The sequence below is a fragment of the Vanacampus margaritifer genome, chromosome 2, assembly GCF_051991255.1.
Source record: "Vanacampus margaritifer isolate UIUO_Vmar chromosome 2, RoL_Vmar_1.0, whole genome shotgun sequence".
Lineage (NCBI taxonomy): Eukaryota > Metazoa > Chordata > Actinopteri > Syngnathiformes > Syngnathidae > Vanacampus > Vanacampus margaritifer.
Window position 1 is genome coordinate 13,650,272 of NC_135433.1, and position 23,996 is coordinate 13,674,267.

The 23,996-nt window shown below is 38.2% G+C and overlaps 1 protein-coding gene across 6 annotated transcripts in view; it reads right to left on the reverse strand.

The window, feature by feature from the left end:
* Positions 1-10,192: 10,192 nt before the first annotated feature.
* The window catches only part of septin9a (septin 9a), a 67,703-nt gene continuing 53,899 nt past the window's right edge, over positions 10,193-23,996 (reverse strand). For 5 of the 6 annotated variants that reach the window (XM_077556967.1, XM_077556970.1, XM_077556968.1 and 2 more), the window contains 9 exons: positions 18,037-18,228; positions 16,179-16,307; positions 15,967-16,048; positions 15,413-15,550; positions 13,298-13,415; positions 13,096-13,191; positions 12,907-13,003; positions 11,260-11,311; positions 10,193-11,179 (listed from right to left, as the gene is read on the reverse strand). In XM_077556967.1, coding sequence (XP_077413093.1) covers positions 11,038-11,179; positions 11,260-11,311; positions 12,907-13,003; positions 13,096-13,191; positions 13,298-13,415; positions 15,413-15,550; positions 15,967-16,048; positions 16,179-16,307; positions 18,037-18,228 — 1,046 coding nt within the window. In that variant the 3' untranslated portion in view covers positions 10,193-11,037. Of the gene's footprint in view, positions 11,180-11,259; positions 11,312-12,906; positions 13,004-13,095; positions 13,192-13,297; positions 13,416-15,412; positions 15,551-15,966; positions 16,049-16,178; positions 16,308-18,036; positions 18,229-19,799; positions 20,143-23,996 lie in introns of those variants that run through there. The other variant, XM_077556971.1, reaches the window with a different exon arrangement.

Consider the following 23,996-nt stretch of genomic DNA (forward strand, 5'->3'; position numbering starts at 1 on the left):
TTTTTTTTTGTTACATTTAGAACAGATATAAAATTTGTGATTATTCTTGAGTTAACTAGTGAAGTCATGAGATTAATTACAGAAAAATTTAATCCTATGACGCTCCTAATTCTTAATAATCTTTTCTTCTTTCTTTTTTATTTTATTTTAATTTTTAATAATCTTTTTTTTTTTTTTTAAAGAAAAGATTATAAAAAATTAGGGGCGTCAGACGACTATTTTTTAAAATCATAATTAATTGCATTACTTCACTAGTTAACTCAATCAATCCATTTTTTTATATTTATTTTGAAAACAAAAAAGACAATAAAAAGCAAAATTCTAATTCCAAGTCAAGCAAAAGAATGAAAGGGGACAGAAAGAAGTAAAACTTGTTTTGTCTGCCCCTGATCAACTAAAAAAACAAAAACCTCACGATTAATCACAAATGTTATATCTGTTCTAAATGGACAATAAAAAAAAATATATATTTTCTAGGTTTTCATACTCTTGTTAACCAAAGTGGGAAAAAATGTTAAACTAATAGAAATAGTTCAAATGAATTGTTGACGTCTATAGCTGTCAATGGCAGTGAATGAGTTGCTAAAGTGTTTAAGGCACACACAAAAAATGTGCCAAAGTGTGTTAACATGTCAAGCTTCAAGGTCTTAATTTTAATTATGCGTAAATAAGTGACATATTATTCTTAATCACTTCCAGTGTACATGGCCATTTTCACATGTCCGTATTGACCAATCAAACCTTTATTATTTCCACGAGTATGTGTGTCACTGATTCCATAAAACATATCAAAAATAAACATTTTTTAATAAAATTTATTATTATTTATGTACGTCCTACCGTTTATTTTACCAGCCGTCACACTTACTAGTTTTGTCTCTAAATTACTGACTGTGAAAAATAAATTTTAACTATTTCCATTAGTTTAACATTTTCCCCATTTTTTCCCCGAAAACCTAGATTTTTTTATTGTATTATAACAGATATAAATTAATTGTGAGTTAACTAGTGAAGTCATGAGATTAATTCCGATGAAAAATTTTTTTTATCACCTGACGCTCCTAATTTTTAATAATCTTCTTTTCAAAAAAGATTATTAAAAATTAGAAAAATAACAATAATCATAATTATTTATTCAAAAAAAGGAAAACATTCTTAAAAATTAGGTGCGTCAGGTGAGTTAAAAATAATAATAATTAATCGCATGACTTCACTAGCTAACTCACGATTAATCACAAATTTTATATTTGTTCTAAATAAACAAAAAAATTCTAGGTTTCATACTCTTGTTAACAAAAGTAGAAACAAATGTTAAACTAATAGAAATAGTTTAACTCATTCACTGCCATTGACGGCTATAGACGTCAAAAATTCATTTGAACTATTTCTATTATTTTAAAGGTTTTCCCATTTTTGTTGAGTATGAAAACCTAGAATGTTTTTATTGTTCATTTAGAACAGATATCAAATTTGTGATTAATTGTGAGTTAACTCGTGAAGTCATGCGATTAATTATGATTAAAAAATGTAATCGCCTGATGCCCCTAATTTTTAATAATCTTTTTTTTTTAAAAAAAGAAGAAGAAAATATATAAAATTACTTTAAAAAAAGAAGAAAAGATTATTAAAAATTAGGGGCGTCAGGCGATTAAATTTTTTCGTAATTTATTGCATAACTTCACTAGTTAAATTTTATATCTGTTCTAAATGTTTCTAGGTTTTCATACTCTTGTTAACAAAAGTGGGAAAAAATGTTAAACTAATAAAAATAGTTCGAATGAATTTTTGGCGTCTATAGCCGTCAATGGCAGTGATTGAGTTAAATGCATTTTTGACGCCTATAGTCGTCAATGGCAGTGAATGAGTAAAAAAAAAAAGAAAAAAAAAGAAGAATAAAAAGAAGGAAAATAGAGTGAAATCCTTCCTGAATTAGTGCTCAATAATGTCCTTGTTTTGTGGACTAATTAAAGGCCCAAAAAAGTTTCATTTCAAATTTTTTAAATATATAATCCATGTAATCCATATATTTTTCTAGTAAAAACAATGACACCGATGACATGAAATTCATATTTCATGGCTAATGAGCCTAAAAGTGAAAAAAAAAAAAAAACCCGGAATAAATGAATACTGTCTACTGATGGTTTCAAAAAAGGAAATTTTACTAGTAGCAAAACATTAGATTAAAAAAATATATTATTATTACTATTTTATATAAATAGTGTACATATTGTCCGTTACGGTACAAAATGGCTACAAGGTCTAAATTAAAAATATATATTATTAAAGATTTTAGGCCTGAGGTGGGAAAATGTTTGTTTGGATGATTAACATGTCTTACATGTTTTGGATTTTGAACAAAAAAAGTTTGCTCTGCATGAAAATGTTCTAGATTGCAAGGTGGAAATGGCATGCGTTTCAGAGAATGACTCGGGTACTATTAGCTATGGTAGAGATCTAGTTAGCTTTAAGATACAACTCTTGTAGATATCTATAAGCCTGCTTAAAAAAAAAAAGAAGAAGAAAAAAAGTTCAAAAAAGAAAAAGAAAAAAGAAGCTACTAGACTACTAAGTGACCTACATTGCAAGTAAGAGTATAGGATAAGTATTTGCTCAAGTTGCAAGCCAGCTGTTAGCGAGAATACTTCACACTTCATAGCTACATTTCATGATAGGGAAAAATAGTCTCAAAATGGATGCCATGACCACGGATGGATACATAATTGGTTTCAAAAACCTTGTTGGCTAGTTAGCTTCGGCAACTTAGCTTACCAGGCTAACGTGTGTACAATTAAAGTTCCAGGAGTCAACATACAACATGAAAACCTGTGTGTCTGTGCATAGCTGCTGTGGAATATCCTCAAATATAAAATGTCACCAAGATGGTCACCAAGATGGTCAACAAGATGGTCCTCCTTGCCCTGAGATTGGATTCTGCTCTTTAAAAAAACAACAAAAAAACAGTACATTAGTGCTGTGTGTGTGCGTACCATGCTCCCTTTTACTGCATAAACCAAGTGATTTACAAGCACAAACACACATGCATTTTTTCATGTAATAAGGTGACCAGCTCACTGAACATCACTTTCGAAAGGTCTCTCTCACACACACATACACACACGCTGCCAACGAGCCCCCATCCGATCTGTTCAACATTCCCGTCTCGTAGCATCCAGCCCAGCGCCAGCGGGCTCATCCATCTCCATTTCACTCCCTCTGTCGTCACGTCCGCAACACCAGCTCAGCCTCCGTCAAAGTAATTACAAAGAGCACAATCATCTACTTGTCTGATAGGCTACACCTTGAAGACAGACAGACAGACAGACAGGCAGGCAGGCCGACCATCCGCACCTGCTCCAAGCACATCCACCCTGCTATAATCTGATCATATTAAAATACTAATTCAATTTTTAAACAAAGGGAATTGCTGAAAATGAAAAACACACTAAATTAGAATGCAGATCGTTGCCAAGGCCAAACAGGCATACTTACGCAGATTCTGCTTAGACCTAAATTATGTAGTGAAATATGAATCCATAATAAATTAGGAAAATTAACAGATTAAAAAAATTAACAAGAAAATAAATATGAACTGGTTTTAATGCTCAATGAAATACTACGCATTATACTTTTAAAATTTTAATATATATATAAAAAAATATTACATTAATCTTTTATTTATTATTTAATAAATGGCACCAATTGAAATAATTTTAGGTCCAACACAATAACAAAACTGTAATCATGATGTTCAATAAGTAATGACTTATTATTATTTTTCCATTTACAAATTACCCTCTTTAATATCTTGTTCTTTTAGGACATTTTTATTATTAATGGCACCAATTGAAAAATTCAACTGAAATACATGGATTATTTTGATAATATAATCCTAATCAAAAGTAACCGCAAGTAAATGAAATTTATTCACTGCCATTGACGGCTATAGACGTCAAAAAATCATTTAAACTATTTCTATTAGTTTAACATATTTTTCACTTTTGTTAACAAGAGCATGACAACCTAGAAAAAAAAATATTATACATTTAGAACAGATATAAAAGTTGTGATTAATCGTGAGTTAACTAGTGAAGTCATGCGATTAATTACGCAAAAATTTAATCGCCTGACGCCCCAAATTTTTTATAATCTTTTCTTCTTCTTTAAAAAAAAAAAGCTATTTCATTTTTAATAATCTTTTCTTTTTCTTTCTTTCTTTCTTAAAAAAAAAAGAAAATAAAAGATTATTAAAAATTTGGGGCTTCAGGCGATTAATTTTTTTAATCATAATCGCATGACACTAGTTAACTCATGATTAATCCCAAATTTTATATTTGTTCTAAATGTACAATAAATAAAATTCTAGGTTTTCATACTCTTGTTAACAAAAATGGGAAAAAATGGTCAACTAATAGTTAAAATGATTGTCTATAGCCGTCAATGGCAGTGAATGAGTTAAATTACAAAAACCCTAAAGCAATAAATTTGACATACAATGTCAAGAATAAAATACACTTGATTTAGAGTTTTCCCTTTTTTTTTTTTTACTGACCAGCTCCAGCTATTCCTGATACAATTTGCTATACATTATCAATGTAAAAATCGACATTACGATAAACAAAGGCGCAATTAAATTTTAACACTTGTCACTTAGTTCATTCGCCAGATAAGCGTATAGGCGCTGTATTTTCAATTTAAATTCAATCGTGTCCCTAGCAGGCCTTCCTCATGTGAGAGAATGCGGCCGAGCGAAGGGAGGAAAATTATGAGTTGATTTTGCTCTCATTGGCTTGCCCTCGCTGACAATAGGCGGATAATTAAAACGCCGCCATTTCAAATTCATGACTAATTAGGTAAGCGAGATGGCAGCTCCAAAGTGGGCTGCTCTTAATTAAGTCGCAGAGTTTAGACTTACACCTTGACTAAGTGAGACTCTGTGTGTGTGTGTGTGTGTGTGTGTGTGTGTGTGTGTGTGTGTGTGTGTGTGTGTGTGTGTGTGTGTGTGTGTGTGTGCGTGTGTGTGTGTGTGTGTTGTTCATCAGGTCAAGTGCCCTGGTATTTTCCAAGACTATAACCTCCGCCTAGATGGTGAACAGGTGTGTGGGTCATTCAATACAGAGAGCATCCAAGTCATGTTGAATAACTGGTTAATTATCACAATGTCTTTTATATGCAAAGTTATAAGGTAAAATCTGACTTTAACACACCTACAGATAATAATAATAATAATAATAATAAAAACTCTCCAGTCACAAGAGGTACACTCAGATGATTGAATAAATGAAGAAAAGGTGCAAGCAAGTTGTAGTCCTCAACCTATAGTAAGGTTTTAGTACGATTATCTTTGACTTTCGTGTTTTTGTTGTCTGATGCCACCACAGAAAGTGTACAAAAGATGGAATATCGCGATATTAAAACTGGCATAATATTGTCATTGTCATCTCACGATATTAAAAGCAGCACATCTGTTAAAAAAATCGGGTTGATTTACATTTTTGCAGTTCTAGCACCCTCTGGTGGCTAGTTTTTTTTAATTTTTTAGTGCCGTTTAATTTTCACAAGGCATTTTTTGGCCATCCTAAGTTTAAAATCCCTGTTAATGGTCAGATGAAGGGGAATGTAATATGCTTGTGAACCGAGTCAATATGTGGAGGATCTCATGCGTGCATTAGCAAGTAAGTGCCTCAATATTAAGTGTTATTAGAGATTGTAGCTTGTTTATATGCATTGCTGTTATGTACAAAAGCACAAGTTTGTGTGTGTTTTTTAGTCTGAGCTATTTAAAAATAATAATATTGTGAACTTTTTTTATATCGCCAACTTTCCCACAATATCACGATAACATTGCATCGTGATGTTTGGATATCATTACATCCCTATTTGTAATTGCAAATTCTCACGTGTGGTCAACACCAAATTGGCATTGTGATGTGAAATGAAACAATAGCCAAGAAGAAACCTTACTAAAGGTCACGCTGTTGCTGGACACAAAAAGAGGCACAGCTGGTTGTGTTGAATATTTTGTATAGCATCTCTTCCAAGTCATTCATCACAATCAAAATGCCTCAAAATGTTTGAAATGGCAATGTAGTTACCAGACAACTGATCAAAGTTAGCCTAGCGTCCTCTACTTTGCATTTTCCATCCGTCTAGATGCCCTTTGGCACAATGCTGCCTCTCACAGGTCTGTCTTGGTACTACACACCTGATTTATTAGGCATGTCTTACAAAAAGGAGAACAAGATTTGTTTTCCTACATTAAATGTTTTTATGAATACTTTTTTTAAATGTATATTTTACAGACATGCTCATATTAGAATATATGTTGAATGAGGTGTAGTAATGTTGAGTGACGCATCAGATGAGTCCATCGGCAGACTGCACTTGTGTTCATCGTATTTAGTTGCTGTTAATAAAGTGATTGAATATGCACTATTTTTGACTATCTGTTCTAATTAGTGACAATGAGCTTAAATTAAATTAGTTAATGATGTTGGCCTTATTATAGATATGCAGCTGTGTGACTTTTAAGCAAGTTAGTAGGCCCATGACATGTCTTTAAGTGTACGATGAAATTAATGCCGCTCTGAAAACGCTATTTCCAGGGTTTCCCCCATCCTCAATGAATCAGTCCGGCTGATGGTGGATTGCAGGTTCGACTGACTTTGAAAAGGCAGATTTTTCTCGCATTGCATCTCATTAGACTGTGCAGGTGTCCCTAATGAAGTGCATACTCCCAAGCGGTGCGTTATATGAGAATGCCGCTGATTTACAGTACTTTTGCCATTAACGAGCACCAGAGGCGAGGTGGGCGGTCTCCCTATAGAATTAGCGTGTGCAGCCCTGTACTATATACGAGTGCGAATGGCCACTGGATCCAATTGTGCAGCCATGGGGAAAATTAAATTCTTATTACGTGACCCTCCTCCCTGACCTGCTCCTCCATCCGCGCCTCCCCCCTCCACAATCTCCTCCCTACATTTTTTCTACTTACAGTATATCACCTCTATTACCGTAAACCTGCAGTACCACAAGGTGTCGGCTTTGTATGTTCTCTTTCTCTCTCGGTTACAGTTTATGATGGCCTGTCAGCAGCAAGAAAGTCAAACTGCAATCTGGAAACTGTGTCTTTCCTCCCTAGCATATACGGGATTTTCCCCCAGGCACATACATGCTGATTGGATTTTTCGCTGTATACTCAATACAGCAAGCAAATAATGTACAAAGACACACAACAGAATTTAACATTCTCTACTACTATTTAACTTGGCAAATTAATATCTAGAGTTAAACACGGATCTGCTTTAATGTTGTTAAATTGGACCCATTGATCATTTGTCGTCTGTGCCTCGTACCATGACAATTCCAATAAGGACAATTGTGGCTTTACTCATTTTCTGCCACCTTGAGCAATGAATTTAGCATAACTGTAGGAAAAATATTACAAAGTATTAAACGAACGGCAACATATTTTGGGTTACCGTTGATCGTTAAGCAGTACAGTTTGGGATTCAACCAAAAGATTTAGTGAAATCTCATAGTGCAATTTAGGAGTAACTCTAGGTGACGAAAATAAAGAGCAATTTTACTCGACTATGTTTTCCTTGAGCATACATTTCAACTGTTATACAGAAATTTATAAAATGCCTACTTGTAACTGTAGTTTAACACGCAAGACACGTTTAACAACGCTGTCTTGATTAAACTTTGTTTCAATGAAACATGTTGAATTGACAATAATATGCTGTCTTAAAACTTAAGTTGAATTGCCTGAGATTAATTTTACATCTGCACAATGAATGTAAACATGTTTAAACGTTAAATAAAGTGCAGTGAACAGTTTCCGAGTGGTTCTTTTCTCCCACCCGCGTTTCATTCCTTCTTCTGATTGGATTTTGTGAATTTTCGTCACTGTGTTGTTTTTGTTTAGTCATTGCCAAAATTGTCAATTTAGTTATCGTCATCGTCTCAAAGGATGGCTTCTATTTTAGTTTTCGTCCCAAATTTTTGGGGGGTGATGAAAATTTTCCGTTGACAAAATGATCACTGCTCTAGGCGCAGTCTGCTTTACACCCAAAGTTCTGCAAGGTAAGCAGACTAGAGGTAAAATATGTTGTGGTTGACGATAATGTGATGAAAGTCAGGGTGGTTGATGACATCATTGATATTTTCCTCTGCAGTTTGGCGGTGCCCAACTGTTTTTGCCCCATGAACCAGTTGCACGTAAAGCCATAATTTGATAGACCACAATAAAAACCCAAATAACTTAATGTAAAAAAAATAATAAAAAGATGAGACCAGCTTGGGCTCATTCAAGAGAAAAACTTGCATTTGTACGAAACAATCAGTGCCGTGGTGAGTTGCATTGCTAAACATTTGCCAAACTGATGACAGGAAAAAGAAAAAGAAAAAAGGGATAGATTTAAAAAGCACCTTTCAAGAGACCGATGGATGCTTAATAATCCATGCAAATAAAGTCATGGTAATAAAGATAAACATCACATACAGCAATGGACACATGCCAGGATTATTTATTCACCTTAATCTGTCAACGACTGCAGCTATCTATAGTGTTTGTGCACAGCAAATCCAAAATTGTGACACAAAATTGAGACTGTATGACATTCCATAATAATAATAATAACGATTGTCACAGAATGCTGTGGTTGTAACCCTTGTTCACATTTACCCACATAGTCCCAATTACTCTCGCTTTTCTTGTTTAGCTGGATAATTGAATTTGCTGCCGACTTGTAATTAATAGCACGGCTAATTTGCATAAAGTTGAACAAATTGCATATGCCACTCCACCCCTTCCCTCCCCCACGTCGGCGCAGGCTGGCACAGTGCCGAGAGCGAGGGCGTAAAATGACATTGGTGCGGAATTGTGGCACGAAGAGAAAGAAGTTGGAAGTATTTGCAGACAGCAAAGGAGAGGGAGACGCACACACAGAGTCAGCGAGCGAGCGAGCGAGCGAGCGAGAGAGAGAGAGAGAGAGAGAGAGAGAGAGAGAGAGAGAGAGAGAGAGAGAGAGAGAGAGAGAGAGAGAGAGAGAGAGAGAGAGAGAGAGAGAGAGAGAGAGAGAGAGAGAGAGAGAGAGAGAGAGAGAGAGAGAGAGAGAGAGAGAGAGAGAGAGAGAGACAGAGCAGATGGTGCAAGGAGAAGACAAATGAGGGCCAAAACCTCCGTGCATGAAGATGAGCGTGTGCGCACACACACCACATTTATCGCCTCAGTCATGCATGTTGAATACTTGCACTGATGATACAAACGCTGGCTAATAGGCGGCACGCTCACAATGGGCACATAGACGCAAGGTGCAATAGCTAACAAAGTGAAGTGTCAGGAAAGGTACTACAGTATGAAAGGAGAGAGAGAACATGTACACATTCAGGCATCTACTGGTGACATATATACAATTGTTTCCAAGACACAGCAAATATACAAATGTTTATGGTCGCAACCTAAAACGTTTCGCTTAATAATGACCCTTTTTAGTTCAGTTTTTCCATTGTAATATTGCTGCCTAATTACAGACTTTGCACATAATCACACTTTATCCTCGTAGCAGTAGGACTTCCTTGAAATTATACAATTTGTATTGTACTTTCTGACCTTACTAGCTTTTGTCCCACTGGTATTGACTTTTATTCTTCACTTTATTCCAACTAGAACAGATTATTATTTTTTATTTTTTTGCTGTGATGAAACCATGTTTTGGTTTGCAACTTAAATACCACCACCTGAGTGGTCACAGGTAGTAGACACAGACACTTGTAGAAAAGTGGTTTCCATTTGGCATTTGTAAATGTAATCATATGGTGAAACTCACAATCATATCGCCTGCTGTGTTTAATTATCTGCGGCTGTTGATGTTGCTCAGCCTCTGCATTGACTTTCTGCCACCTGTGAGGAACAAGAGACCCAAACATGTAATAAGTGTTAATCAGGGCAGTACTGACCTTGCGGGCAGCCATATTGGTTTGGAAGGCTAATCTAGTAAGTGCTTGATAACATGCCAATTGAAACACTCCACTTTGACAATTAGGCCAGCAAACAAATGAACTCACCTGGTGTGCAGAAGCTTCAGACTAAAGAGACAGACGGATGGATAAGAAACACAGCTGCCTTTTAAGGAGTCGGACATAGGATAGTATGTATTGTTTGCAAAAAACAAACAAAAAACGAGGCACATAATTACAACAACAATCTTTATTTCTTAAAATTAGATAAGGGACATTTTATCAATAATACAGGTTAAAAAAAAAAGGAGAACAGAAAGAATACATGAGAATATGGCAACTGGGTGGAATAAAGCAAGAATTAAACTGGCATAGATGCTCTAAATTTCATCAATCTATATAAAAAAGAATGGGAACATGTTTAAATGCAGGCAACGTGGCATCTCCAATAAATAAGGCACAATTGAGTGGGCCTTGTATATTATGAGAAAAAATGGACCAACAATATTCACATTTGACATGGTGCATAAATACATACTCATATTAAATCACTTTTTATTAGATATTTCTTTGAATAAAAACAATGGCAGTTATGACAGAGTTAAAAATACACCAAGGTCCTGATGTCCATGTTTAACATGACGCGCTGTACGTGTGAGCAAAGCAGAAACACACCTTGTGGCATTAAGTGAGTAATCCAGACGTATGCGCCATTTTCCACCCTTGTCTTCGACCATTTTGGTGCACTGAACGATGATCCTGCAACACACACACACACACACACATACAAACACACACAGGAGGCGCCGGAGAATGCGTAAAAAGTGGACAAGATTTAAAAAGGCGGTGGATTAGTTTTGCGTGTCAGTTCCTTTTTGGCACCTGGAGTGAATCCATAAGGAGGATTGTCGGTACAAATAAAAGCTGCAGCCACTGTTGGGGACGGGGCAAATCAAAACCTCTTTTCACTCGTATCGTCCGCCGTAGTGAGTGAACGTCACTGGAAGGAAACGACGGCCTCTCTCGTCAGGCTCGTTTGTTTCAAAATCGTCAAAAGTTTTGAAGAAGACGGGACGTCTATATCTCGTGGGCGGTAAGGTGATGTTCCGGCACGCCGTTGGTGTGAGTCACCGCCGTGTTGTTCTCATTGAGGCGCCGCACGCGGTACATTTCGTAATGGATGCTGCTGGTGATGTCCTTAATGTTTTGCATATGGGTTCTGCAAAGGTACACGCACACATGACGACATCACCCTGTGAGGGATGCGTGGAAACATGACGGCACGGAACGTTTGCTCACCTGATGAGGAGGTCCCGTAAATAGGCAAACTCGCAATGGGCTATGTTTTCCACTGATGGAGAAAAACAAATTGTTGGTTAAATGTGACACTGACAGGTCACAAAGGAATGCTTCCCGAATTGTCCCCTTTGGGAGAGTCTGTTATTTGCAATCAAAAAAGCCACTTGCCCACAACTAAAAAAGGGCAATTCGGCCAACACAGAAAATTAAAAATTCCTCAAATTCTTGAGTCATTTTCAGCTCATTCACCAAACAAAAATCTGTTAAAAGAAAAATATGATATGAATAATTTTGGGCTAAATCGTGCATAAGATGCCTTTAAAAAAAAATAATCAAAAAATCTAGTGCTGTCATTTCATTTGAGTTGAGTTGCCAACTACATCTCTGTGGCATCTTTTGCTGGCGACAAGGCAAATTGCACATTTGCATGTGTCTACATAGCAGGAAATGAAACTTCCTTTATGAGACATTGGGTGGAGGGGCACTGCCTCCTGTGTGGAGCGATAATATAATCAAGTATGCAAGTGAAAATTACTGTTAACTAGCGCAGCTATTATTTTCATTGACAGCAGCACTCCCTGTGTTTCATGAGGCCGGCGTCAGCTGCACAGCGCATGACGCCCGTCTCACAATTGCATTCTTTCATTCGTCTCTGCAACAACCGCACCACTTTTATTCGAAAAACTTCACAGTACAATTCACTCTGGTGAATTTGGGTAAAAACAACATCTCTCACAATATACCAACTTCATTCTCATAACTACTATACTTGCAACATTGTGTTATTCTCCTAACCGTCTTGTAATTTAAGTATTTTATCCAACTTTAATCTAATTCTAGAACTTTCTTCTTAACTTTGAACTTTTTATCTCACTTTACGTAGTAAATTCACTCTAAACTACTCACAACATAGTCATAAGTTTTAGTTTTTCCTTGTAACATTATGAAGTTACTCTCTCCATTTCCGTTTAATTTAAACAACTTTAACTATGACTTTCTCCCTTGCAATAAAGAAATGTTTTTATTTCCAGTGCTACACTTATTTGCGTTTTATTTTTTTTTTATTTTTTACATATGCAGTAGTGTTAACACATTGCCTGAACGTGACAACTTATATTTTATTGATTAAAGTATATCTATTATTCTGCTTTATTCTCATAAACTTACAATTTTTTTCTATTCTCATATATCCATGTAACCTTTTTTCCTCCTAACACTATTTTAATCTCAGAAAAATAATCACGTTTACTTTAGAGATTACAAATGTTTTCCTTGTGACTGACTTTTTCCCTCTCAATATTGTGCTTTATTATTCTCATAAAACGATTGACTTTTTCTTCGATGCAATGTATCCCCTCATAATAGTAAATGACAGTTTTAGCAGAATTTTAAAAGTTTTTAAACTTAAAAAAAATATATTAAAAAAATCTGTGCTATTTTGCATTTGAATTAACACACTCCTGAACAGTGAGCATTTTAGTTTTGCAGCTAAATTAAAAACAGCCTGATATATTGTTTTATCAATTAGTGGCAAAATTCCATAAATGTCGCTTCACATGTTACTTAAAACTACTATGAATTATCAACAACATAAAAAGGAGGAGGAGGGGGGGGATAGAGAGAATAGACCTGGGGAGGAATCTGTACCTTCAATGGTTCCCCACTTGGTTTTCCTTCCCAGCAACCTCCTGCCATTGACCTGGTACTCCTGATCGCTGCCCACAACAGCAAATGGAATCATCTCCTGCACACATGCAGAAGCACAAGATGACAAATGGCCATTCACGCACAGTTTGTGGAGCTGCTGAAAAAAAAAAAAAAACTTGAGATCCTCACCCTGATCTTTTCATTGATCATTCTGTCCTCTGCATCCTCGTCAAACTCTTTCTGGGGGTAAATGTCTATCCCATTGGCTCGCAGCTCTTCCCTGATCTGCTCGAGTCGAACAACACATTACGATTTCAAAAGCTTTCAAGGCAAGGGATTAAAATGCACAATTTATAGATGATGTGCAATTCAGGATAAGGAGTTGTGTTACCTTCTTTTTAAAGAAATCCCTCTCCTCTAAGGTGAGTGTATCCGCTTTGGCAATAACTGGAACTATGTTGACAACCTTACTGAGACGCCTCATGAACTCCACATCAAGAGGCCGCAGACTGGGCAGATAGGAGAAACTAAAGTAAGCCAATGTGCAGTACAAAGATGCTCCACCAGGGGTCAGACACATTCATGACCTAATTTTCTCTTGTGATGATGCGTGCAGCTTTGGAGGAATAGTGACCTGTTTAAGGAGCTCCTGCAGTTAATGGCAGCAGCCTGGCTAATAACTCTTTAACAGACTGCCCGCGTAAACACAACAAGCCTGCTGTACTCTGGCAAATTGACTGTGCGCATCCCAGAGAGACACGGAGATATTTAGTCTCTTTTGTCCATCCTGTCTCTTTCCATTAGGCCAACACTGAGCAGCTGCTGGTCTGCTCATGTGACAACACCGGACAGTGCGCACGCACACCCACCAACACGGGTTAGGGTTGGGAATTCACATTCACTCCACGCTCGAGTAGACCGAAGCCACTGGAGAACGTTCAACAGTATCTTCTGGTGTGACATTTAACAACATGCAGCTGTTTGAAACATTTCACAAAACTCTTATGCAGTAAAGCAACACAGCTAATTACTTGGCAAACACATGAACATGCGCCAGGGTTTTTCTTGTGTTCAAAATTTCGGAGGCGGCCGCCTGAGCGATATCGCTCAATAACGGGCTCCAGTTGTGTTGATTGAGCTTGGCAGCAACGTATTTTAACCGAATCCTTATGGAGGCGCTATATCAACAGCAGTGCACCGGAAAGACCTGAAGGAACAACCAAAGAAGAAACAGCTTTTTTTCCCTTCTTTTTTTAAAGGCAAAACAGATCACGGAGCAACCGTTGCACACACGCGTTTCCTGGTTGCGAGGCAGAGGCGGCGCGCTCCAGCCATCGCCAAAGTATAGTGAACTATATTTACAATTTAATAGGTACTAGTGGATTCATTTTTAATGATTGTAGTGAAAAAAAGAAAAGAAATTGCAGGTCACAGCCAGTCCATCTAGCGCTCCAGCCAGCCGCAGCATGGAGCCTCCGCTCCCCTGTACACGGCTCCAGCTTCGGGAATGGCGGCTTTAGTGGACAAATGAATGAGACTGATTGTGGTGTGTTCCATTTGAGCTTTCCATTCCGAATGAACGAGCACTCGCGGTGAGCTTGCGAGCAAAATCATGACAGCAATATTTCATCCACGGTGGAAATGCAAAACGTTTGTCGTCTGAATATATATTGTGCATTTTTGACAAGTGGCTGGCTGGCGGGCGCCTCGGGTTGTTAGTTTAAACCTGCAAATCGATTTTTCATCTATGTGTGAAAGCTTCTGTGAATTTGATGGGCTGCGCTTTAAGATGTCGCCACATCATGCAACGGAAATTCATATTTTGAATACTCGTGGCAGAACCGTTTTAAAGAATGATGCTTTAACATGATAATAGTCATATTCTTATTGGAGCTATTATTATTATTATTATTGTAACATGGAATTGTTATATGTTGCCTGTAAAAAATGAAAGGGAGTCATTTGCAGAATACATGGCGCATGGTCAGGATTAGGGATGTTCGATAACACTTGAGTAGTCACCGATATTGATACCAAATATCGATATCACTAGTAACTAAAATTCCCCACCCAAAAATTTGAGCCAGGAAAAACCCTGTGCGCACCACCACCTAATTTATTCTGAATGCAAACCAAGCCCCCGAGCACCACACAGTGAGGGGCTTAACCAAACGTGTGTGTGCAGTTGGATCATAACCAAATGAGTCTTCCTACAAAGGATCCGGCAAAGACAACCGTTGGGATTTTGAGCTGCTGCTGCTGGAGGGCTTGGCAGGCCCATCTTCCCTCTGTACGTTTGTCTTCTGGGATATGTTGCTAAGTGCTGAGAGGAAATGTGTGTGCGCTCGGTAAGCCTACGGATGTTCCACACTTATTTGCATAGGAAATGCTGACAAGCAAGGCAAGCCTCCAGGCGCATTAGCTGTGTTGTGTTTTTTTTTTTAAAAGTCAAAGCAAGTGTGCCATGTGTCACTATTAGCATGTTTACGCTTGGACATGTCCTCACCAGTGTCCAGTAGGCGGGATGAAATATATGCAGCAGTGGACTCTGGAGTCCGGGATCCTCTTCTTCCTGTTAATGTTTATCTCCTCCTGCAGATATGCCTCGTACTGGTCGTTAATAAATTTCATGATGGGCTGCCAGCTGGTCAATGGAGGGGCCACAGAAGGAAGGATGAGGGAGTGAAAGAGAATGTCGTCACAGGAAGGAACAAAGACATTTAGATAGATATTGTAATGAATTCAAGAGGTATTTACAGTGGAATTTGTTTTTCAAATACGTACACCTACAATGACAATGTGTCAGAAGCTGAACTGCCATGTGTTTGGCTGTATTGATATTTTTTGAGTGATGTCACCACACCACAGAAAAGGTACAAGGGGAAAATTATGATGCGAACGACAACTGGTTTATGCCCTGACGGATGTCAACAAAAAGTTGACATCAATAATAATTTCTCTCACTGTTCATCTATCTTTATCCTTAACATTAGTAGTTTTACAATGCAGTGATTAACTTGCGAACAAATCGAGGTTAATGTAAGAAAAATGGAAATGTACCAGTTCTCATTGTTTATTTGATCTCCAAAGCCGGGTGTGTCAACAACCGTCAGCTTCATTCTCACTCCCTTCTCCTCGATGTCTGCACGCAAACAAACGCACACAAGGTCAGCCAATGCCATGCATACATTCTTTAAGGCTTTATTGTGGCTAAAAATACAGCGGGGAATGATTTGGTCAGTGTCGAGCAGAAATGCAGTAGAGGACTGTACCATGACTGATGGATTTGATTTCGATTGTCTTGGGGATCTTCTCCTGGGCGGTGGCCATCACAGACTTGCGGCTAACTTTCGACTTGAACAGCGTGTTCATCAGAGTCGACTTGCCCAGGCCACTTTGGCCTGTGAGTGAATGTAAAAAGACACAAAGGGAAGTAGAAGAGAAATGTCGATAAAAATAAATACTGTACAATTAACCTAGTCAAGAAGAAAAAAAAAGTTTGGCACCTACAGGAAAAACGTGGGTATTTCCCTTCTCCAATTAGTGAGAAGTGAGCAATGTTGTATGATGTTTGTATAATAAACGTCATCACAGAAGGAAATTCAAGGTGTAGTGAAGGTGCATTACTACATGATCACAGTAATAATGTGAATGAGGCACTACAGCAAGCCCTACATGTCTGAATGCTGACTACAGTTAATTGTGGCAGCACCATTTTCTGTCAGCCCTTGATTAGAGAGAAAACTAACATGGCTGAATAGCAGGATCAGACGCAAATGGACAAATTCTATGTACTCCAATTCTACGACGATCTAGTCGATTACAAGGCTCTCAAAGAGAGAACCAAGTGATATCATTATGTTAAGATTGGGAATCATCTTAGCATTTAAGTCAAGTGTGAGTCTATAAGCATAGAGGTTTTAACGTGGTGCATTGTGGAGTTTAAAATACAGACGCTCCCCTACTTACGAACATTCACGAACACATATTGCGCGTAGTGCTTCCTTCCGCCGCTAATACTGACGATTGGCGCTGTGAGAGCTCATTGGAGGCTAAGCAACGTGGCGAGGAGGAGGAGGAAGAAACGCCGGTCCCCATGAAGCAGGAAATAACTTTTGAAGCCGATTCCAGCGACGACGAAGAATCTCTCATGATATAAAATCCTCCTCTTCCTCCTCCTCCATCATCTCCTTAAGCATCGAGTACATCTTTCAAAAGTAAGTTAAACTTCATTTTATTTATCTTATTACGTACATGTACATACTGTGTGTGTGTGTCTCGCGCTCTCTCTCTAACATACGTAGTACAGTACAGTACTGTACGTATTCTCTCCATTTTATTAATTTTTTTTCAGTACAAACCAATGCAGGTTACTTGTACAAGCCTTAAACATACTTATATAAACCTGCAATATACTTATATAGGCTTTAAACATAAATTATAATACAAAATATAGCACTGAAGCAATTTACGAACAAATTCACCTTACGAACGATCGTCCGGAACGTAACTCGTTCGTAAGGTGGGGAGCGTCTGTATTATGCATGCATGCTCCACCCATGGCCAGATGAGTACTGTGCCTATCAGCTTGTGTGGAGTGTTTGTGCAGTGAGGTCAATCTCATCTTGTGGACATTTAGTGTTAGCATATGACACAATTGGGATGGAAAGTGAAGGAAAAAAACAAAACCCAAGAAGCCGGCTTCGAGCACAGCCCAAACTCCAACTCAGACTCCATGAAAACTGAAAGAAACGGAAAGCTTATTCGAGCGCACATACTCACACGCGCACCATGCACAAGCTTGACAAAGAGTTACACTTTAAGCCAGAGGTGGCAATCACAAGTAAAAAAAAGTGACAAACTCCACAAGGTGCATTCTCTTTAATTAGAAAAAAAAAGTATTTAGACACGCAGAAATGAACAGCATAGAGTGGAACTTTCAAAGTTGAATGCCCTGCAATTTGGAATTTAGAGGCGTGCCATGCTAACAGCACGTAATTATTATTACACTTAACACCACCACCTGCACAGGTATGTTTATCTTTGACTGTGGTTAACTATGTCATGCATTGGCATTTCTGAAGGATTCTATGTGCAATTTCTGAGCAACAGAATTTCTCTCTCTCTTACCCACAACCATGATGTTGAGCTCAAAACCTTGCTTCATGGCCTTCCTCCTCATCTGCTCCAGGATGGCATCGATGCCGACATAACTGAAGTCCACCACCGGGCCTGTGGGTCTGTCACTGTACGACGCCATGGGATCGGGCACCACTGTGTCTGTCATGGCACTGCTGGTGTGGCTAGAAATCACTTCTGGCCCTAAGTGGACAAATGAAAAGATAGCAACGTGTTCAGAATAAATATTTATGCAGAGGAGATATGGCAGTATGTTGCAGACAGTTCAACAACAACAAAAAGACAAGGACTTCCAATCAAATCAACTTTAATTTCACATCAGTGGATTAAAATAAGCAAGGATGAGTAAATGGAAGCAGGGACCGAGATAAGTCGAGTTTTATGGAGACCATTTGGAAGATGTTCGATTTTCATTCCGCATGCAGGTCTGCACATGATCCAGCAAAAAAGGAACCTAGTAATCAGCCAACCTGCATAAAACATTAAATATAATCACTAGCTATGATGACACTCATGAAAACCACAATAAAACTGCATAACCATCAGCTTACCTGTTTGAGACTATTACGTAGCCGTCTGTCTAAAAGATGGCTGTTATCAGGTCAGCAAAGGGTCTACACTCTACACACGCACACTAGAAAACACTTGCACACTATGATGCAGTTTGTTATGATATTTATCAGCTAATCAGCTAACTATTTTAATATATGGGCTTCTGTTTAAAAATATATTTAAGACCAAAACTGACAGGGGGAAAAAAAAACAGTACATCATACCGCACACCAATGACTGATGTTCACTAAGTCCTCACAATGGCTATCATTGATTTCATAGTCTATAGAATACTTGATACAGACAACAGCCTCATCATACTCCTCGTTACTGTCACTTGTAGGCGTGTAAGAAAAAAATTGTTTCGGCAATATATCGCGATATTACAGCACGCAATTCTCGAATCGATTCATTATGCCGCCGAATCGATTTTTAAACAATTTTTTTATGGAACTATTCAACAAAACATCTTACTTAGGGTTATGATTCACACAAGCATGGAAGAATGTTATATTAATGGAACATTAAGCCATAATATTTTATTTCAGTGCTGTTCAAACATGAAACAGACTGCAACCTGTTTGTTAAATGCAGTGGCTCACTTATAAGCCTGAATTTTCAGATAAATAAAGAAATTTCCATACAAATCTTACAGTGTACATGTACAAGTTTACTGATTTTCTAAATTTGAGTTAAAAAAAAAAAGAATCGCAATAATTAATTTATAGATTTGTATCGGGATTAATCGGTATCGAATCGAATCGTGACCTATGAATCGTGATACGAATCGAATCGCCAGATACTAGGCAATTTACACCCCTAGTCACTTGATGTGAAGGTGGAAAGCAAACTGCTTAAGCCAAGAAACCTGAGACACATACACTCTGGCATAGTATCAGCCTTTCCTCCTTATCTCACTGAGCTGGCCCGCAGACAACATGAGCGAAGGATTTATCAGCTATTGGATTCCAGTGAAGCACAAATCCTACTCCCAGCCCGTCTCTGGACCGTCTCCCCTCTGACAGTGCAAGTAGCCAGTTTGTCTTAATCCGCTCAGTTCTGCATCACTCAGGGAGTTACATCAACACAACTGCACCAGGAGGGTCAGTGCACTTAAAACCTGGAACCACATTGATGACTACAAGGAGTTGGCGGTAGAATAACACTGCTGTGGAAAGTGGAGGCTAATTCAAGAGTCTTACTTTTACAACGTGCTCCTTTGCATGTCCGTGTGTCAGTCCCACCTATGGAAGCAGCTTTTCATGGCCTTCAATGTCACTTCCCCATCCTGTTCCAGGAGTCAGTCAGCAATTCAATGTGACTTAGTGCCCTTCACCTCTGCATTCCTCTCCCTCTACTCCTGTCTTTCAAGCTCAGCCTTTTTCCTCTTGAATCGGAATGATTCGGCAACAGAAGGCTTCCCTCCCTGCAGCCATACAGTATATTCCGATTGCATATACATTTAGGATCAACCTGTCAGAAAATGTAGAGCCCTATTTAAACTCTTCTCCCGCAATTTTGAGCTTTGATGACTTTGTGATACAACAAAAGACATGATGACAAAGCACAAAAAAGACCTCACACATGAAAGGGGCTGCACACAATGGTGAACGGTGTCCAAATACAGTATAAATTTAAAAACAAACCCTTTTCTCTTAGCAAGCAAGCAACTGATAGTATAAATGTAACAGTGAGTGCATCATATTTTTATCTCACAATACAGTATCAATGCAACAGCATCCATCCATATTACAGCTGTTCAGTGAAAACCAGGACATATTGTGCAACATTTGACTTCCAAGACTTTTTTTATATGACGTGACGTGACTCGACATGTGTACGGTCAACAGTGCATATTGATACAACCAATGAAAAATAAATTGGATGGATAAATGATCACCACAATCAATCAGATTATATCATTATTGACAACAACTTTACTGCACTTAAAAACTTAAGAGGGCTGCAACTATTATAACAAAGAAACAAACCGAAGAAAATGAAATGAGAGAATTAACATTTAAGCCAGGTGTCTGGAGGAGGACAGCCGGTTGGAGCAGGACCCCATAAATGTTAAAAGGCATTTGAGCTGCACATGAGAACTGTCTGCTCCTGGTGGTGTACCATCTGGTGGATGTTATCTGGACTGCTGGTTCATGCCAGGTCAAACAGGGATGACAGCAGGCCACACACGCACACACACACACACACACACGCACACACACACACACACACACACACACACACACACACACACACACACACACACACACACACACACACACACACACACACACACACACACACACACACACACACACACACACACACACACACACACACACACACACACACACACACACACACACACTACAGGAACATCCTCATAAATGGATGTAATAAAGACGGTGAATGAGCATTACCCAGTAGGTTCTATTATTTAATGAACAGGGATGTGATTTGACCAAAGTGAAATTATCTGAAAATTTAGCCGGGGGTCTGGGGGTGTTTTTAAGTACTTTCAATGCACTCACATGACAAAGAAATAGACAAAACAACAGCATAAATTTTCAATGTATATTGAACTATCCCATATAAAATGGCAGTTTTAGTCAACTCAAAATCAGTCACATTCAAAAACATTGGACTGCCTTTGCTTTTAAAAACTATCACTGAGAATATCATCATATCTAACTAATGTGATTACTAAGTTAACACATAAATAATGTTGAAGAGTTCAAATTTCATGAACAAATAATTGTATCATGACCAAATGAAAAGTAACTCATATTAGAGCATACCACAAATGTCTTTGTTATAGCAGAAGATGTTATCTGTCGGAGTCATGTGCATACACAATGAACTACTAAAATAACAATAAAAAAAATAATAATAAAAAAAAAAAAATCTGATTTTTTTTGGGGGGGGGGGGATAAAAAAAGCGGAATTCCGCAAATTAGCGGAAAAATCACATCCCTGAATGAACTATTTTAACCGTTACAGTACACTTGACCTGTCTGTATGCATTTAACGCAGCATAAAATCTTAACCTCAGAAAATCTTGTTAAAATTTTTTTAGTTTTTTTTACCAGATCTAACTTAAAAAGATATTCTTGACTACCCTCCCCAAACCAACACCCAAATTGGCATCAATGCATGACGCCCTTTAAAGCCTCCATAGAGTTGATGAGCAGCTTCATTGTCACTCATCTTTAGTTTCTTAAGGGATTTCCCCTGTATCAGATTCACTTATGGGATGGCATGTTTCCTTTGTTTCTGCAAAGAAAGAAAAAAAGCAGCAGAAAAGTAACAGTAGAAAACAAGATGACTCATCGGCGATACTGTTTTCAATTATAGGCGCCAAAGAATTTTGCTTTTGCTTCCAGCAATATTGGGTTGCATTTCTTTCTTTGCAACTAGTCAGTCTTCTGCTGCACTGCAAAAGCATTTTAGAGGAGGAAATAGTGCAGAGTAGGAAGGAGCGCGGGTGCAAACTGATGTTTAAACGATAAGCAAGATAAGGGAAGAGGGGAAGATAAGAGAAGCAGAAAGGGAAGCAAAAAGGAAGAGGGTCATTGAGCAGCGGACAGCAGTAAAGAGGTCAAAGATGAGTGGAATGGAGGAGAAAAGTGGGTGATTGCTGATTGGTTTCATTTTGTCAAAGCCATTCCTCAGCAAATGCAACCAGATGAAACACTGCAAAAAGGAGTCTTTTCCACAGCTAAGTGCCAATGTGGTGAAATTCACTGAGCCATGTGCCAGCTGCCCAATATGGTGATCTTGACAGCGTTGGTGACCGAGTGGGTCAAAGGTCGTGTTTCCACTTTAGGGCTGAGTCATACTGATTTATGTCCCCTTATGACAAAGTTGGCTTGATCTTTTCCACAATCGACATCTCGAGGGAGGACAAATGCAAACATGCTAAACTTGTGTCATCAGTTCGGGATTCAACTCTGACATGAAATCTGCAAATCCCACAATAAGATATTTCAGAGGTTGATCACACACAAGACCGCTACTTGGTGCAAATCTTTCAAATAGGCAAGGGGTTTTGTTTTTCCAAAGCTGAGCCATGTCAAACACACATTCGTGGACAAACCCCCTAAACAGGTCATTTGGATCTTTGCTCTGCTCTAAAATGTTTTTTTATGGGTTCTCTGTCTAAACAACGTCTCCTTTTGTCCTTTATTTATATTCCCAGGCAGGACAAAGGGGGGCCTCGTCTCATTTTAAGATGGCCACATTTGTTTTGATTGAGAACCAGATGCTTCGGAGCAAATATGTTGGTGGCGGCTTCTCCAGTGAGTCTGTAACCTGCTTGTTTATGCAAGGCACCAAATGAGACTGAGAAAGCATCATCTTGCAGGCTGACAATCTAAACATGTCGCCTATTTTTATTTTATTTTTTTACACTAAATACCTAAACAAGGAAAATTAGCAATGGTGGCACTTCAAACATGGTCTGCTTTGTTAAAGTCAAAAGAGTTTGTGCAGAAAGGAACAGCTGGTTCCCAGAGTCACTATCATATTGGCCTAGGGGAGACATGTGCCCTTTGACCTCTGCATGGTCTAACTTGGAAAAAGGGAAGTGTACCAGAAGGCATCATAACCACAAAAGAAGTGACATCACTTTCTTCACTTATTGTCCCTAAGAATGTAAACAGGAAGGTTTGCTCAGTGGACTGGCAAGTGATAAGCAAATAAAGCAGCACTAATAAACATACGTCATCGCAAAACTTTGAGTTTGTGGCATACGTTAAATACCAATTATCCGGACAATCTAGCAGGTACAATATATCAGATAATAGCTGCACTTTAAAAGAAAGACCGACTTCCATTAATGTGGTGACAAGAAAATGTGCTACCTGACATCTTACAAGGGAGCAAATAATGAGCAAATATGCTAAACCAAAGATGTGTCCATTAAAACAACATCTAATCTGTTTACAGGCCACCTGTAGTTACATCATTATAATGCTTTTGAGCGTGGTGGGAGGATCTCATCTTATCTGCAGATGCTAATGTCACTGCACCACTATAATAATAAAAAAAGATGAGCTGGCTATTGAGAGGTTTAAGTGTAAGTGGTTAAAACATTGTTTACCCGTTTCTTGCAGTAATGTATGTCAATTATTGTTAAAATGTCAATTACAGCATTGCCGGTGGACCAAATGACTCCATACATAAAATGTAACTCAATGGGAAATTGGTCCGAAAGTCAACCAGTGCCACAGAACGGACTGTGGTCAATCTGTCCATTGTCATGCCAATTTGATACTATGACGCCAACTCTGAATCGATGCCAGTGCAAGTCATATCTCAGAAACACATTGAGAGCTGTTTGTGAGCTGGCAATAATGACGGCAAAATCTGCCTCCGAGACTGGCAGAGGAATGCGT